Raw genomic sequence first — 18,931 nt, 5'->3', positions numbered from 1 at the left:
TACATGTTTAATACAAGAAGATTTGCATTTGCTCACTTATGAATGTGTTTTTAATAATAGTAAAGCTATGTTTTCAATGATGGAAATTGCAGATAACTTCAAAAAAATACAGATGCAACTAAACCATTGCTTTTTCAGGTATACAAAAATCTTCATAATTCCATGCGTACTTGTTTCAGAAAATATAAGAATTAGCCAGTGGTGGGCTGCTGCCGGTTCCGACGGGTTCACCTGGAACAGTAATTGGGAGCACCAGTTGGCCCTGCCCACCTGCACTGATGCTATCCGGTCCTAGATAACTCACTTTCTGGCTTGCTTGCCCCACCCGCAGCCCAGCTGATTTGTGTGCCTCACGCTTTCTACTAACCATAGCTGACCTATGTGCAAGAAGCCTCCTCCATCGGAAAAGCTTTGTTTTTGGTGCTGCACGCAAGCGCAAAATGTGTTCATGCACGCTCACGTCTTTGGCGAATCGGTTGTTAAACTGTGTGCACCTACTTCTGGAATTAACTCAGTAAAAGTCTCCTAATTCCTAAGAGTAATTTCTGCCTTGCAATAATATATTCCTACCAGAGAATTGAGCTTTTCAAGCAAACACAAGTGTCAGGTGGCAAGGATGGGCTATGAAACTCAGCTAAGGTTAGCATTTCAGATTTGCTTGGTAGGGAAAGAGAGAGTAAAAGATCATAAACTGGATCTAAGAAGATTTCTTGAACAGGGTGTTGTGGTTTCATGTTCTATTTTGAAAGACTGAAACTTCATAGAAGGCTGTATTTGTTTTAAAGATGTGTCCCTAAGACCTTATAGCGGCAGGTGCGAATGGATTTAATCAAATTCCCTCCTACTCTGGTGTGTCAAGAGATTGTCTTCTGATATTTGCAAATTATCGTCGGCTTCCTTCTTCATTACATAACAGTACTCTTACCTATAGCATCCATTGGTATTAGCACTTTGGAAATCTAACATGTAGTGAGTCTATCTTCAGAGAGCTCTTCACACTTCTTTACATGTGCCAAGCTCCTTTGTTATGGCAAGAGATAGGCTTAAGAGAAAAAGCAAATGGAAAGCTCTTCTCTTAGCACATTCATTGTTAATGCCAACGTTGGCTTGGCAACCTTCATGTAACCTAGGTTTCCTAGTACTTTGACTGAATCTTTTACTTGCTGAAGCAATAGAGAGGGTTACTTAGTTGGCATTAACTAAGATATTGTACAATAGATTATTGGAAGCACTGATTTATTAGAATGGTTTTATCTAGGTCCTGAGGTGATCACAACTGAATTGTCAATAGGGATCATTTTTTGTGTAGTTGGTATTCAGATTTAACCAGGAATCTATTATCCTAGATAACAGTATGAAAGTTATTTCTGGGCATTAAGAATCTTGAATTTGTGTTTAATGTATTTCATGGGGAAACTAAAACTGACTACAATCATTAATAGAAGTAGCAGATTAATGTACTTACAAAGTACATACCCTGTTTCCCCAAAAATAAGACCTCCCTGGATAATAAGCCTAATCGGGCTTTTGAGCGTATGAGCTAAAATAAGCCCTCTACCAAAATAAGCCCTCCCTAAAAATATTGCAATACAGCAACAGCCATGAGGTGACCACGCTCGCTGTCTCCTGCACCTCAAAAATAATAAGATACTCCCCAAGTGCTTATTTTGGTGGTCAAAAGAAATAAGACCCTGTCTTATTTTCGGGAAAACACAGTACTCTAAATGTGTGGTTGTTGTTTTTTACAAAATATTGATACAACTTGAACTTTATATCTTGGTTTCTTCTTTTTTAGATTGTAAAATGATCTATTGGTAATCTGTTTGATGTATCTAAATACCAAGGCTCTTCTTGCATCACAAAGACAACAAATAGTTTTTCTAAATCAGAGCCCATTTATGAGACACAGCATGTCATTCTGAACTGCTGTGTATATTGTCATACCTAAAAATGAAGGACAACATGTAATTTCTGAGTAGTTTCCATTCTATTGTTTGCCTACAAATAGAAATCTTGCCAGACTAAAACAATTATCTGCATAACTATAGATATACTCTATGACCTGCTAGAGCAGAACTGTCTTTGCCCTCTTTCTGCCTATTAGACATTTGAGGCTCTGCTGCCTCTTTTCCCTCTGGGAGACAGCCTTTCCCTACTGAGACGCCATACTACGTTCCACCACAATATTTGCATATACTGTAGGTATAATGAAAGACAAACAGTTTGCTTTTGAATCAGTTTGGTTCACTCCTAGTGACAGCCTGAAAAAGTTAGTGAGACTGATTTGGCAAAAGTTGGAAGTGGTTTGCAATTGCCTCTTCCTCAGTTGAGAGAGAGCGCCTGGGCCAAGGTCGCCCAGTTGATTTTATGCCAAAGGCAAGACCAGCCAGATGTCTTAACCACTATACCAAACTAGTTTTCTATAATGAGAGAGTACATGTTCAAATGTAATAAAATGACATAATTAAAAAAAATGTCTGGTTAGGTATTGTTTCTTTTCAACAATCTTCACTTCTTTCTTGCTGAGAACTGACAAACATCTCCATTTGCACAGCTGCTAAAATAAACAAATCAAGACAGCAATAAACTGTTCTTTTTCTGCCAAGTATAAAGTAATTTGCAACCACCTGAGCCCTAAAATTCAAAGCCTTTGAACTGCAATCTATTAAGCCTTTCCATGTTAGTAACTCTCAACTGAAACAAAAAATAGATTATTTTTTTTCAAATTTGCCTCTTTTTCTCTTCTCTTATTTCTTGTATGTGACTTCCACATGCTTTCTGTTATTTTCTACTCTGGCCATTTCTAAATAAATATTTTAGTATTTCCTATCAGTACCCAGTTCATCAATATAGTCAATTTTTCACAGTTTCTCAAATTTGTGTATATAAACTTCCACCTTTTTAAACATGAGCTACTTTCTTTCCCAGTCAGCTTAAACACAAACCTTCTGTTCAGCCAGAACTCTTGAGTTAACAGAGCTGTTTTGTATATTAGTCTATTATATATCTGTTAGCCAAACTTTTTATTATGTCATGGAAGTTGGCATAAAGTTTCATTTCCTGAAACCAGGCAAAACTGAGAGTTTTTCATGGAATAATAGGAATATTGTCTTTATTTTTCTCTGGCTCCTCTATGAATAAACTTCCTGGTCACTTCCATCATTTTTATTTGTTTAGCATTTTGTCATCTTCAGAACATAACTAAACTTCTCAGTCAGGTGCCCACCATATCTCCTACATTTGTGATTCATGGATTGTGCAAGCCTGTGCTTCACAGTCCATAACAGCTGTACAGTATGTGTGTATATTTGTACTTTTAACTTTATTTTCTTTTGTAATTAATGACTGGCACTCCTTGTTTCAAATTCCTGTCCCATGACTAAGTTATCTAAATACACTAACTGTTAAAGAAATTTCCTCTTGGTCTAAATATTTGCCCTTTAGGTAACATAACTGAAATAAAAAAATCCCCATTTAGTTGTTTTAAGAATTATGGGAAGATTAAGATTGAAGTTATGCACAACATAGTGGAACATGCCAGATTAAGGGAAAATGACACATGAACTCTTGCTTTTCCCATTTTTGCATTTGAGCAAGCAAGAGAAGGATGAAGGAAAGTAACTCTATCCCCAGAATGTACAAGTTTTCTAAAAGCAGCCAGTTTATTAGCCACCTCTCTCCATTTAGTTGAACTGACTGACATTTGTTCTGGCCATCATTCACCCTAGCCAAAAAGGGAGTTGTTTCTTTTCTCTGAAGATTTCACACATTGCCTTGCAGTTGCCTTGCCCTGCCAATTTCACTTGGCTCCAGAATAACAACAACAAAATTATTGCATCTCTAAAAAAAACCAACCTTTTTTAAAATGTTGCCGTTTACATAAAATGAAATGCCTTTTAAAGAATCAGCATGTTGCCATGATTTAAGTTGCTAGGATCTTGTTTGGAAATAAATCCAAGGCATGTACTCCATTTGCTTTTTGGAGCTTAGGCACCTGAAGAACTCTGGCCAGTGCTGACTTTTAGAAACTTCCACTGAAACTTTTGGCTTGTTTTGTAGTTCCAGCACAGGAACAGCAAATAATGCGCATCATTTCCAGTACAAAAGCCTGAAGTTTTCTACCCACCTTTCTGCCCCCACACTCCACCCACATGATTTGCTTTCTGTCTGCTTCTGAACTTTATATGAACTGAAAGATTGCATTATCTAAAGGAGTGCATTCAAACAGCCTTGCTTTTGTAACTTTCTCTTCCTGTTCCTCTTGTCTTAATACATAACATTACTTGAGCGTTGTATTAACTGAAGGATTTCTGACAAACTCAGAAAGTATTTACAAGAATCACTTTAATATTTGGGGGTGGATGTGGGTATCTGTATATAGTATTTCATACGAGAAAGTGAATTATTTCTTTGTACTGCAAAAAGATAATGGGAAGACTGATAGGAGACCACATACTAATTATAAAAAGTTCAATACTTTCTTTTAGCATTTGAATTTGAGCAAATATGAAACTAGAAATGAAAGGAAATTCTAAAGAAAATATTGGTCAGTGGAAAACAAAAATGAGTTCTTATCAACTTGTGAGCTTGTACTTTCAGTGACAAATAAGCAAATTCATGTCTGAAAATTAAAACAAATTCATATTTGTAATACCTGCTTAATTCAATTTGCATTGGCATTTTTAATATATAACTTACTTCATCCATAGCATGAAATTATGTTACGGACAATAACACATTTTTATACCAATATATAATATATTAGATATACTGTAGTCCTTATTTTACAATGGCAATTAGAACTGCAATTGCCATCATTAAGCAACAATCATAAAGTACAAAGCAGAATGTCACTTGAGTGTGCCACCCAGCAGTGGCAATTCTGGCAATCCAAGTCACCATTATTAAGCAAGGACCACGTGGGTCATTAAGCAAGTACCCCTGTGATTGCAACTTCCAACTTTCTGCTGACTTGTGGGAAGCCAGCAGGGAACAATAGAAATCATGTCCTTGATTTTCTGCTGCATCCTAATCACCATCCAAGCACTGAGTGCCCAGAACATGATCATGTGGCTGCAGGAATGCTGTGATGGCTGAAACTCCAAAGACAAGGATAAGTTCATTCAGCACTATTGTAACTTTGAATGGTCACTGAACAAAGGGTCATAACCCTAGGAATACTTGCACTGTATTAATATATATTATATTAACATATATCAGAATATGTTGTCCAAAAGGGAGTGTAAGTTTTTTTAATGCCTAATGACAAGTATAAGAGTTCTGAAATGAAAATCATGTTTTTAGATATAAGCAGAAATTATTTCACTTGCGTGCTCATATTAACATTCACTTACTTTGAACTGATTCATAGAACATTAAAATCAATATCCATTGTTGCTCAAGGGAATGCAAATCTAATTAAATATGTATAAATTTAATTATCACTTGATATCAAAATTTTCAAGAAGCAGGATTATTTGAATTTGAAGTGTTACTGTAATGCCAGAATGACCTTGAATAAAACAGAATAGAATAAACAGAAAATTCTATAATTCAGTTTTACGCAAGTAGGGCAGCACAGAGATGTACAGTTAAAATTATATGATAAAGTGCTTCTGCCTCTTGATTATGGTTAGTAATAAATAATGTATTATTTGAATGGGATTAGTAGTTTATCATATTTGTTAATGGTAATTATAAATATTATAAACAAATATGTACTACCAATAAAGTCTAACTATCTGTATATTAACCATATTTAAATGTTGCAATTTTTAAAAAGTATTTTATTTCTGTGTTTCTGAACTTGGTCACAAAGGTTTAGTGACTTTATGGTAGAAGGTTTTCCATTCCTGTATAAACAAATTGTTATTATGTTTTTATGAAAAAAATACTAATTACATATGTCCATATGTGTTTGCATTGTAGTTTCCTCTTGCATTACCACCTATAAGAAGACACCACCTCCTGTCCCACCAAGAACCACCACCAAACCTTTTATTTCCATCACAGCCCAGAGCAGCACAGAATCTGCCCAAGATGCCTACATGGATGGACATGGACCAAGGGGCGATATCAGTCAGTCAGGACTTAGCAATTCTACTGAAAGCTTGGACAGTATGAAAGCACTCACTGCTGCTATTGAAGCAGCTAACGCACAGATCCATGGTCCTGCCAGTCAACATATGGGCAACAACACAGCTACTGTCACCACCACTACTACCATTGCAACAGTAACTGCAGATGACAGAAAAAGAGATCATTTCAAGAAAAACAGATGTCTGTCCATTGGAATTCAGGTATAAACAAAATAAGGAACTATCTTACAGTTCTATGTCTTAACTGGTGTGGAGAGTCATTTTTCAGCCACTCGGACAGGCCAATCATTAAACTCTTGGTTTTGGTTGTTCTCCTATTTTATTTTGGTTTTGGTAACTCATGGCAATTAGAATCACTTTAAGCCTTCAGTTTTCATTCATTATATGTAAGGATTTATTGAAGCTTCTAGCTGTTTAATATATTCTTATTTGAATGAGCACATAGGAACCTAAACCTCTGATTCATAACCCTGCAGGAGTGAGGAAATCATGAATGAAATCATTGAAAGGGAATGTGTAAAGCAGTGATTTACACTGCACTATCACCAGAGACATGTTTTCTGCCAGTTTAGCTGAATTGTCACTGCTTATTCATGCATCACATGTTACTCACTTCAGTGCAGCAGCTTTGTTCTATTTAGCTGTTTAAATCAGCAGGGAGGGCCCAAGGATGGTCTGTCTGATTCACCCTTTTTTAAATAAATTATACTCTGAGTTTATTCAAACAGATGAGAAACTAACTTTCTCCCTAAAATGACCAGCTTCACCATGGGATGAAGTATTTACCTGGGTGATCCTCTGTCTTTGCATTTTGAAGCTAAGCGCCCTTTTCAGTTGAAAGCACAAGATCAAATGGAACAATCCTAAACATTAAAAAAGAAATTATTGCTCTTACAAAAGGTTCCGGAATCTACAGAGCAGACAAACTGTTGCAGTGGCTTTAGGGAAGTCTTTGAACAAGGTGAAACAGACAGCCTAGCAAACAGTGGTAGTTGATCTTGTTTCTAATGTTGTATTTTATCCACTCTTTCTCTAAGCAGGATGGCACATATGAGTTTCCCCCCCTCCAATTTCATTCTTTCCACATCTTTCTGATTATGCCGAAGTGAGTTTAGTGGCTGAGCAGAGGTTTTCATCCAGTTCCCGATTCTAATCTGGCTCCCTAAAAACACCTGTCAAATTATCTCAGTTGTCACTCCTTGTACAAATAGATTAGATTTTTATTACACTGGCAGAGCAAGAAATTCAACAAATAAAACTTAACTAAAGTCCAGGCCAAGAAAGAATATAAATGAGATACAGTTCCTTTATTATATCAGAGCTACGGTTAATATTATTTGCCCTGCTTAGAATTAAGGCAGACTATTCTTTGTTATCTTACTATTTTTCTTCAGAACTTTGCTTTTTAAATGAATTACCAATCACAGATGGGCAGGCTGTTAACAATTCAAGTAACCTCTTTTCTTTTCTTTGTGGTCAATAGGCTGTTAAGCTGGGATGTACAAACATTTAGAATTATGAATGTTGTTTAAACAACTATCAAGCCACTTAAGGCTATAGTTTATTTATGTGGAAAGAAAAGAAAGGAAGAAAACAAACAATATATTATTTGCAAAATTTTCCTACACAAAAGTAGGAAGGGAGGCTACACTAAAGGTAGCAATTTCTTGGAAGGTACAATAAAAAAACCCATTGCAACTCTTTCTCTGATACCTTGTGTTGTTAATCTATACATTTTCTCCTGTTTCTTATTTGGAATTTGGATTTCATATTACAGTGAAGTTTTCCAGAAAAGATGATGTTATACCAGCAGTGTTTCTCCTCAACTATAGGTTTGTCCAAGGAAACAAACAAATTCTAAGAAATGTAATATTCAATAGATACATGAGCATAGTTGGCATTTGAAAAATGGATCTTACTATGAAGCTAGTTATACATTTACCCTTAAAAAAGGGAATAAGCAGATAAGCAAACTACCCATTATTTTTTAATGTATATGCTGTCTTTCTCCAAAAAGTTTAAAGAGGCACTAATATTAATTTCCTATAGCAAATCTACAAGGAGTTAAGCTGAGAGGTAGTGGTTGGTTTAAAATCCAGTAAGCTTCATGGTAAAATAGGATCCTGAACTGGTCTCCAACACTCCGCTATTGTATGATATTGATTCTCATTCTTCTCATCCTGGATATAGTGGCTTATATACAATAGAGCACTTTCCATTTTCTGTTGATTATAGCCAGGAATCAAATCCACCTACTATATGGTTGCCATTCTAGAACACTTTCTAGTCTTCAGGTGCGACTGTGTAAAGAACAGGGAACTACAGAACTGCATCTGAAGAACAGCTAAAAAAATGTTCTTCTCCTGTGACATATTTTGTTATTTTTAGGAACTAAATCACTGCATGAGATAAACCCCTTTCAGAAAGGTAAATAATAGTATATTGTATATTTTCTTTAAATAAAAATGCTTCATTATCCACAGTTGATATTCTAAATACCTTTACAGATTAGTTAAACAAATGCACAGAATGAACATTCAGTTACAGGAGGTTCTATGTACATTTTAACGATAATAGCGTTTCTTTACTTTTAAGCTCTTGGTGCAAGTTATGAACTATAAGGTACATCTATTTCACAAAACCTCCAGAAGTTGTGAATGCTACAACACTGGAAGTTTTTAAGAAGATGTTGGATAACCATTTGTCTGAAGTGGTGTGGAGTTTCCTGTCTAAGCAGGGGGTTGGACTAGAAACTTCTAAGGTCCTTTCTAACTCTGTTATTCTATTCTATTCTAAAGATAGATTTAGTGCAGGAATCAAATTGTTTCATTTTCTAAATAATATATTGAAATATTGCTGAAAATTTTATCCTGTCTTATATAGGAGCTTTAAACAAAACACAACAGTAAAACAGAGATGAAGTGGTAAGATACGGTTTTTAAAGAACACATTTTCAAGTAAAGTTTCACATTGCCTTTTATTCTATTTTAATTTGGTTGTTCTGCAGGTTGATGGTGGAGATGAATCCTCTAGCTCTGGTGAAACCAGAGTGTGCAGTAAGTTCCAATCCATAGGTGTTCAAGTAGAGGAGGAAAAATGGTAAGCAAGTATTAATTTTGTATCCTAAGTGTATCAATAATTTGCAGCTACATTTATGATGGTTTAAAAAAACCTTCATGAAATACTGAAAAGTCCAGGTTCCATTTCTGCAGTCCATGTAGATAAACTGAAATTCTCTTGAGGTATCTTTCTTATTTTAAGGCCAATGTTAGAGAATACAAATGTCTATATGCAGTGGTGATTATCAAGGCATCTGTCCAACTGCTAACTCTGTCTGATTATCTGATTCAGCCATTCCTTCTAATATTGCCATAATAGAACTTGAGCATGTCATTTTTAATTGATTTACCTAAAAAAAACTCTATGAATTAAATTATAATAATCTCAAAATATCTGAAAATTTAGCAACATGGACTAAAAAAATATTACATTTCTATGTAATCTTCCTTTTCTGGGGAGACATCATTGTAAATTTGAGCCTTTTTTCAGATAAGTAAAGTATCTTAAAGCATAACACACAATAAAATTTCAGTACATTATCAACATCTACATAGTGTAAACCCAGCCCTTACTTTGGAGATTGCAGAATTTCCAGCAGTGACCATTGCTTTTAGTGTGACATCTCCCAAACAATTGGTATTTTGAATTGCAGAATGGCATCCAGTTTCTAAGTCATAATATGGCACACCAATTCAACAACTTTTGCATTTTGCTAGTGTTATTTCACTGTTTTGTGATTTAGGTCCTACTCACCACCTATAAAGCGCTCCATGGTAGTGGATCTGGCTATTTGAGAGACCGCCTTCTGCCAATTACCTCCCTGCGTCCCATCAGATCGCATAGAGTTGGCCTCCTCCGTATTCCATCCGCCAGTCAGTGCCGACTGGCGACTACTCGGAGGAGAGCCTTCTCTGTTGCGGCTCCGACACTATGGAACAATCTCCCCGTGGAGATTCGTACCCTCACCACCGTCCAGGCCTTCTGCACAGCCCTCAAGAACTGGCTAGCCCGTCAGGCCTGGGGATAATCTTATTTTTGCCCCTCCCGAATGCTGAGTGAATGTTGAGTTTTACTGTCTAATTTACTTTGTGCACATTTCTTTTTTGTATTGTCCTACACTCCCCTTCCTTTTTGATTGTAAGCCGCCCTGAGTCCCCTCAGGGAAAAGGGCGGCCTATAAATAAATAAATCTACAAATCTACATTTAATTAAGACCTTTTGACTCCCTGATGATACCTAAATTGTGCTAGTTTGTGGGATAAAGGTTATTTATTAGGCCACTATGGGAGATGGCATGGATTCTTCAAGAGACTGGAAATGCCAAGAATGTTTTCCTTCTTTTACTGACAAAATATGCTTTTTGCATTATTTACATGGAAACAAGTCCAAGAAGTCTAGGATTTATTTCTGAATAAATATTGCTCACAATTCAAGTCAGACTTAAGTCTCAGTTTCTGATTGACATATGAAACTGGGAGGATGCCCGTGACCTGCTGGGATGTATTTTGAAGTTATCAGTACAACCCTAGCCTTGGATTTCCAGTATTCTTCCATCTAAGTATTATCTGGTCCAATTGTATCTTGAAAAATCAACCTATCAGTAATTGACAGCTACCAGCGTGCCGTGAAATGAGAGCATTGAATAATTTAGAATAATGTCACTGTCTACCTGGTGTAGAAAAGATATTTCCTATGAGTAATTAGCCTGGATGTTGATTGATATAAGGCATGAATAACAGCTGGGTTATCTTTTAGATAAACTTTGATATAATGTATGTTCACAGGGAGGACAATTTTCAATAATTCCCATCAAGATTGCAGTTGCAATCTTGTCCTTGCATACAAGATTTTCCTTTAAAAGTTGCCTACAGTGTTGCCTGCAATTTAAAACTAAACAGCAAAGCAGAGAACTCGCTAATTTTCATCAACTGTGGGTTCATCAGCTGAAAAGTTTTTCATTTCCTGCTTCATATCACTATCATTTTCTGGGACTTATCTAGTAACCACCACCTGTTCTAAATGATAATAATGAGGCAGGTTGAAATCATCAATACTGTTGCTATTTACCATCTGTAACTTCCAGTCAGCTCAGTTACACGTGTATTTGTTTCAGCTATAAGTCAGCCAATTGATATAAATTTTTGTGATTAAAATTTCAAGACATGATAAACAAGTATATAATAATCAAAAACAGCTGTAAATTGTTTGGCACTGTTGTGCAAAAGAAGAATCTTATTTGACTTCTTTTTTAAGGGGCGTAAAAAAAGAGTGTGAAACATAAGTTTGCTGCTACTATTTGGAATAGTCTGTTTTGTGTTGTATAGGAATTTAGCAGTCCATGATTTCATGATTTTCTGCACCATAGGCCACGTAACTGTTATCGTAATCAGAGGCTACAATTATTATACCATATAATATCCTGCCTGCGAGGCATAAATGAATGCAAAGGCACATATGTTCAAAACACAACAAAATGAGGAAATTGTTGGGATTTTACTCTAAGAACAATATAAGAACATTGATAAAACTCACTGCTGGTAAAGCAATATGCCACTGACAGCAAGGTCTTTATATTCATAACTGGCTGACCAACTGCAACTCAATGTGTAGTCCTCAATGGAACTGCATCTACATGGAGGGAAGTATGCAGTGGAGTACCCCAAGGCTCCATTTTAGGTCCAGTACTCTTCAACATCTTCATCAATGATTTGGATGAGGGAATAAATGGGGAACTCATCAAATTTGCAGGTGACACCAAGCTGGCAGGAATAGCCAACACTCCAGAAGACAGGCTAAAGATACAGAAGGATCTTGACAAACTTGAACATTGGGCACTATCTAATGAAATGAAATTCAATGGTGAAAAGAGTAAGGTTCTACATTTAGGCAACAAAAATCAAATGCACAGGTATAGTATAGGTGGTACCTTGCTCAATAGTAGTAACTGTGAGAGGGATCTTGGAGTTCTAGTGGACAACTATTTAAATATGAGCCAGCAGTGTGCAGCAGCTGCCAAAAAAGCCAACACAAATCTAGGCTACATAAACAGAGGGATAGAATCAAGATCATGTGAAGGGTTAATACCACTTTATAATGCCTTGGTAAGGCCATACTTGGAATACTGCATTCTCCTAGGCGCTGCTTGGAGTGTCCAAGCACGGGTTAACTTCAGCTTGCTGCCCAAGGAACTGAGTTTAATTTTGATTGTAGCTCCGCCTCTTGGTTGCCTCAGAGGCTCAGTTTCAAAAAACTCAGTCGCCCTATAGGACTTTTTTTGCTGAGGCTCCAGTTCTTGGGCATCAAGCTAGACTCAGACCTTTATTGTGAGAGATTGTAGTTCCCTTTTAATTTAGTTTTCTCTTTTCTTTGGGTTATTCCCTTAGAGTTTTTAGCTTAGACAGTGTAGTTTAGGTTAGCCTTCTCCCTTTGTGTTCGTTTGCATTGGGGGTGATTGCTAGCAGCGCGGACAGGCTGCCTGGAGTTTTCCCAGCCTAACCTCCTTCGTGAGTCGAGCTGTGGGTCGGGGAGCGCGACGCCATCGCCCGCGCTGCGAGGGTGAGTTAAAACAGCTGATCTTCCCCTTGCAAAGAGCGCTAGGCTCCGCAAGCCCCGAAGCTGCTCCAGGCGCGCACGTGCGAACGGCCGCCATTTTGGGATGGTTTGTTTTGGCGCGAATCATTGCAGAGCCTCCAAATTCACCGTGCAGCCTTTGTCCACCCAGCAGATTGCCGCGGAGGGCAGCCCTAAGCATGGGACCTCATTCTGGGTGGCCAGACAGGGACTATCCATCCTCTTCTTTCGCTGTGGCCGCAGGGAACCTTGGCACACCAAGCCAAACTACCTGCTCGCACAGATCTGCAGGCACTCGGCTATACTCTCTAGCCGGCCCTACCCGGTCTCTCCTCTCCAGAGCAGAAGGCCCGAAGCCATCAGAGGCCCTGATCCCAGCCTACATCACCCTCTTACAGGCCTGTATACTAGCCAGTCCCCAATGGAACAGCAGACAGGCCCCTCAGGGTGGCAGTGGGAAGAGACAGGAGGAGAACCTGACAGGGCCTACTCCCAACAAACGCAGTAGGCCTGCCCCTGCAGCCAAGGGTGATAGGGTGGGTGCTCCCTCTAAGGGGAAACAGCCCAGACCCGGGGTACCTTCCAAGGCTGAGGAGAAAATGGCTGTGTGACGCCAGAAGGCCCTGGAAAAGCAGTTCCAGAAAGCCCAGGGCGCACAGCGTAGACTTTCCGGGGGCTCCAGTTCCATTGAGGCAGGGGGGTGAGTCTTCCCTGGCCATTCCCCAGCAAGGAGCTCCTCCTCCAGGCCCTTCCACTGAGGAATTTGGGTTCTCCCCTAATCCTTCTAGGGTATCCATGGGATCCCCAGTACACTCCATGGCTGAGGATTCCCTGGGGGATATGGATTCTGGGGCTGAGGAGGAATCCCTAGCCCCTTCTGAATTAGAGCCCCCCCCCCCACCTCAGCTCCAGGAGACCTTGCTATCCAAGGCAATGGAGGATGTGGTATCTAGGGCCATTTCCCGTGGCATTTCCGATGGCATGCAGCAGCTGGCAGCTAAACTGCCCGTTGTGGCGGCCACGCCTTCCTCGAGCCTTGCAGCACGGCCCCAAGTGGCTGAGGCCAGGGCAGCTTCTCCAGCGCCCACGGCTATCAGCGAGGTCTCGGAATTGGAGGAAACTGAGCCAGAGATTCCGGTTCTCTCAGATGATGAGGACTCAGTTACTGAGCAAGCCACCAGTTCAGGTCTCTTTAATCCCACAATGTTCAAGGCCATCCTCACCAAGGCCCGGGCAGTGGGGCCCCAGATGGGCCTCCCGGCCCCTGTAGCCAAGGTTCTCGCGGATCAGCCTGCTGGTGTTACCATTGGGCCCCAAGATCCTGGCGCAGGTCTATTTAAAGAGGTGCCTCCGCCTCTGGAATTGGTTCCGGCTCCCCAGTTGTTTCTTGACATTATACAACAGCAATGGGTGCCCCGGTTTTTCACCTGGTTCTACTGCCCCGGGGCGGAGGGCACAGACGCTTTAAGATCCCGCTGGCCTCCAGGCCGACTGTACGCCTTCCCTCCTCTTCCTCTGATTCCACAAGTCATCCGGAATTTACTGGAGGAGGGGGCGGAGGTGCTTCTGGTAACGCCTCACTGGCCACGGAGGACTTGGTTCGCCGACCTGGTCAGTGTATCGGTATCCCGGCCGTGGCGCATACCTCAGGAGCAAATCTCCCACAGCCAGGGGGCCGTCCAACATCCAGAGCCCCAGTGGCTGCACTCGTCTGGCACTTGAGGGGGATCTCCTGAGGCTTCCTGTTTTTCTGACAGAGTCATACAGACGATCCAAGCTTCTAGACAACCTTCCACCGTCAGAATCTACGAGGCAACCTGGTTGGCCTTCTCCCGTTGGTGCATCAACCATCAACTAGTGGCCTCGTCCACGACCATCCCACAGGTCCTCGACTTTCTACAAGACGGTTTGGACAAACAGCTGGCGCCAAACATGCTCTGTAGACAGGTGGCTGCTCTGAGCACCATTCTGTCTTCTGACACTCAGCTACCGCTTTCCAGGCATCCCCAGGTAAAGGGTTTCCTGAAAGGGGCATCCAACCTCTGTCCGCCCCCCATCCATAGGTACCCTACCTGGGACTTGACTGTTGTACTGCAGGAGCTTGCCGCACCACCATTTGAACCATTGCGGACGGTGGGTCTATGCCACCTGACACTTAAGACTGCCTTTCTGGTCGCCATCACCTCAGCCTGCAGGATATCGGAGTTGGCCGCCTTTTCTGTTAGAGGCAACCTCTGCATCTTCCACTCCGATAGGGTCATCTTAAGATTGGATCCTGCCTTCGTCCCGAAGATTAACACCGTCTTCCACAGGGCGCAGGAGGTGATACTTCCGGACTTTTGTCCTCACCCCAGGCACCAGAGAGAGGTGACATGGCATAAGTTGGACGTGCGGTGGGCGGTGCGTATCTACATCAAGCTGTCCGCTCCCTTCCGTAAGTCTGAGGCCTTATTTGTTTCCTTCCAACCGGTCTCCATGGGAAAGAAAGTCACGTCCTCCACCATCGGACGCTGGCTCAGAGCAAGCATCAAGATGGCTTACACAACTCAGGCCAGACCCATTCCTCCGCGTATCACAGCGCATTCTATGAGGAGTGCAGCGACTTCGGCCGCCTGGGCTACTCAAGCACCAATTGAAGAAATTTGCCATGCTGCGACATGGTCTGGTCCGTCTCCATTCATCCGTAACTACAGACTTGACACTTTCGCCTCCGCTGAGGCGTCATTTGGGAGAAGAGTTTTGCAGAGAGTCGTGGCAAACACCGCGGCCCCGGACAGTTCTTCCCTCCCGACTTCGACATAGCTTTGGCATGTCCCTTGCTTGGACACTCCAAGCAGCGCCTAGGAGAAAGACCATTGGCTTACCTGAATGGTTGTTCTCTAGGCACTGCAGAGTGTCCAAACCCACCCTTAAGGTGGGGCCGTGAGGTGTGTTTTAGCACCTTCATGTCTTGGACTTGGACTCTGACTAGTTCGAGTCATGGACTATTGTTCTTCTTCATTTTTTAAAACGGAGCCTCTGAGGCAACCAAGAGGCGGAGCTACAATCAAAATTAAACTCAGTTCCTTGGGCAGCAAGCTGAAGTTAACCCGTGCTTGGACACTCCGAAGCACCTAGAGAACGACCATTCAGGTAAGCCAACGGTCTTTCAGTTTTCTCCACGATGTAGAAAAGATGTGGAGACTCTAGAAAGAGTGCAGAGAAGAACAACAAAGATGATTAGGGGACTGGAGACTAAAACATATGAAGAATGGTTGCAGGAACTGGGTATGTCTAGTTTAATGAAAAGAAGGACTAGGGGAGACATGATAGCAGTGTTCCAATATCTCAGGGGTTGCCACAAAGAAGAGAGAGTCAAACTATTCTCCAAGGCACCTGTGTGTAGAACAAGAAGCAATGGGTTGAAACTAATCAAGGAGAGAAGCAACTTAGAACTGAAGATAAATTTCCTGACAGTTAGAACAATTAATCAGTGGAACAGCTTGCCTCCAGAAATTGTGAATGCCCCAAGTCTTTAAGAAGATGTTAATAGCCATTTGTCTGAAACAGTATTAGGTTTCCTGCCGAGGCAGGGGGTTGGACTAGAAGACCTCCAAGGTCCCTTCCAACTCTGCTATTGTATTGTATATCTAGTCCAGATCTTCACAAATGATATAACTAAGCTGGATCAAGCTAAGCATGCCAAGTTCTTAACAAATATTTTTTTTAATTGTGAAAATTTAATTTAAGCCAGAAGGATTACAGGTAGCAATACATGAATGAGTGCACGCCTCATTGATAAAGCGATGGACGAATAATTCCAGTTTAGTCTTTGCATGTTCTTTTCCTACATTTAGAATGGAGATCTTCTGTAAAGAATTGCATAAAATGATCACTCTCTCTGTAGCATTGTTAAAAGCATTCAAATGGGGTCTCTTTAAATCATTAAAGCAACTATGGGTTTTCCAAGTTTGCTAGTGGCTTGGAAAGTTATTCCTGACTTTTGAAGTTTGTTTGTGCAGGCATATTCACTTCTAATCATTGATATGTTTGGAGCCATATATAGCCATATCTAATAAACTCATATTGGTTTATTAACAACGGTGAGACCTCTAACTCAGCAATGAAGTTTTATTGTACAAAGATTTGTATACGTCATCTTATTGTTTCTTTTTTGTTCATGAAAATAACAACAATAATCTAGGTCATCATAGATATTTTTGAGGATTCACATTTTGTTAATATGAGTGAAAGAATTTTTCTATTCTTTTATCAAATTGAATTACATGAATCTCCATTGTAGCTCCATGCTTCAGTGCCAAGAACATTCCAATCAGCAAGACTTAGCCACAGTGTTGTATAAATAAATACAAAGGCATACAAAATTGGGGCACTCCTTATTACATGTTCAACACAGCCTGACTTTTGTTATACAAGTTTAACTTCAGAACTGAGGGATACATTCCTTGCTTTAAAATGCAACGCCTGTCTCCAATACTATATCTTCACAGAGGTTCATAGAATTTGTATTTTGTGTTTGATGGGAAATCAAAACACAAAATTCTGTTGTGTGAATATATTATCTGTCCAATGAATGTATGAATCCCTATGGCAGAAAACTCAATACAGATGGTCATCATTTAGTGACTGCCTCATTTAGTAACCATTGAAGTTACTATTGTAATGAAAAAATAACTTTGTGAGAATCTTCCTATGTACAACCTTTGCAGATCTGTAAAAATAAGGAAGGCTGAAGTAAGATTGTAAACACAGTCATGGTTTCACCCACCCATATATAGTAACAGAATTCAAGAACAATTATACTATAGTCAACTGGTACCTCTTTCCTAAGAGGCAATGAAATTCACAGCAATCCCACAAAAAATATCTAGAAGAACCAGATCTTGTTGACCTTCAGAATCCTAGAAGAGTTAAAGCTACCCTAATCTCTGTGGCTTTGTTGCTCCAAAGAAGGAGGCAACAATGGTAAGGGCTGTTCCCTTTGGTTTCCAATGACAACAATGCCCAGGGATCTGATTCTGGAGAAGCCTTCTCTTCTAATTCTCTTCCAAAATGACAGATTCCACTCTGAACTGACAGCCTTGTAGATACCCTATCAATTTGGAATCATGTAGATTCTGGGGTGTCAAACTGGAACCAGGCAGGCCAGATATGTCACATGCAGCTGCCCACCCCAGCTCTGCGGTGGGAAAAAATGTTGCAATACGTCACGTAATGGCAATGTGACGCAGCAACTTTGACACCTGTGATGTAGAGCTTGAAAGGTGGCAACCAGCACTTAGAATTGCACCCAGAAGCCACTGCAACTCTCGCTGTAGACGTGTCACATGAACAAATCAAGTTCTACACATAACTATTTGACCCACTGCATGTAAACTTTACTTCAACGTAACCATCATTGTCACTGCTACTTTTGAAACACCCAGGGTCAGTCTGATGATCCCTCAGGGATTGGAACGTCAGTAGCAACTAAATGATTGAAGTTCCATCTCTTTTAACAGATGCAACAAACGTAAATATCCAGTCACACCTTTATTTTGACATTTTGACCCTCCCACTCCCCAATGGGTATCCCAGGTCTTACAGTGGTTGCCAATAAGAGGAAGCTACAAAGTCATGGAGATGGGCTTTAATAAGAAACTAACTTTGTTCCAAACCCCATGGAGTTATAAATTGCATGTTGCAAATTTGTAATTCAAGATCAAAAGGAATAAATGTTGTATTTTCATGCAGCATGTTTTTCTCACTGTTCCATGTGAAAGTTGTGCAGCCATTCCCAATAGCATTATTATTTTAATTATAACCAGTCTTTTTAATTTTCCTAATTTAAACATAGAAAATTATCACATTTATCTTCTTATCTGAATTTAAGGTGAAATAAAATACTATTTATAAATGTGTACACTCAAATTCTGTTTACTGTCCAGCTGCCTGCATATATCATCTAAAGTTACCATTTCCCAATGAAACCAGTCTTAAGATTTTCTGTGCATATGACACAATTGTGTATCAAAGCTATGCATTAAAAAAAACACAGACAAGTCAAACCATAATATTATTGACTTTTGATTGAAATTAATTTTACCCCACTTTTAATATCAATTATTCCACCATACACATTTATCCAAATCATTGTCCTTCCCACAAAGCTTCCTACCACTTATAAACTTTTAAAAACTGGCCTGAAAAAGTATAAACCCATA

General features: G+C 39.9%; 1 protein-coding gene across 2 annotated transcripts in view; it reads left to right on the top strand.

Moving 5' to 3' along the window:
• The window catches only part of DLGAP1 (DLG associated protein 1), a 296,685-nt gene that overhangs the window by 261,550 nt on the left and 16,204 nt on the right, over positions 1–18,931 (top strand). For both annotated transcript variants that reach the window (XM_087707223.1, XM_087707224.1), the window contains 2 exons: positions 5,929–6,299; positions 9,106–9,197. In XM_087707223.1, coding sequence (XP_087563349.1) covers positions 5,929–6,299; positions 9,106–9,197 — 463 coding nt within the window. The remainder of the gene's footprint in view (positions 1–5,928; positions 6,300–9,105; positions 9,198–18,931) is intronic.

The sequence above is a fragment of the Thamnophis sirtalis genome, unplaced genomic scaffold, assembly GCF_051295495.1.
Source record: "Thamnophis sirtalis isolate CommonGarterSnake01/CBP01778 unplaced genomic scaffold, rThaSir2_p1.2 scaffold_2, whole genome shotgun sequence".
NCBI classification, from domain to species: Eukaryota; Metazoa; Chordata; class Lepidosauria; order Squamata; family Natricidae; genus Thamnophis; species Thamnophis sirtalis.
Note: the sequence above shows the minus strand (reverse complement) of the source record. Positions and strands in the feature narration are given on the sequence as shown.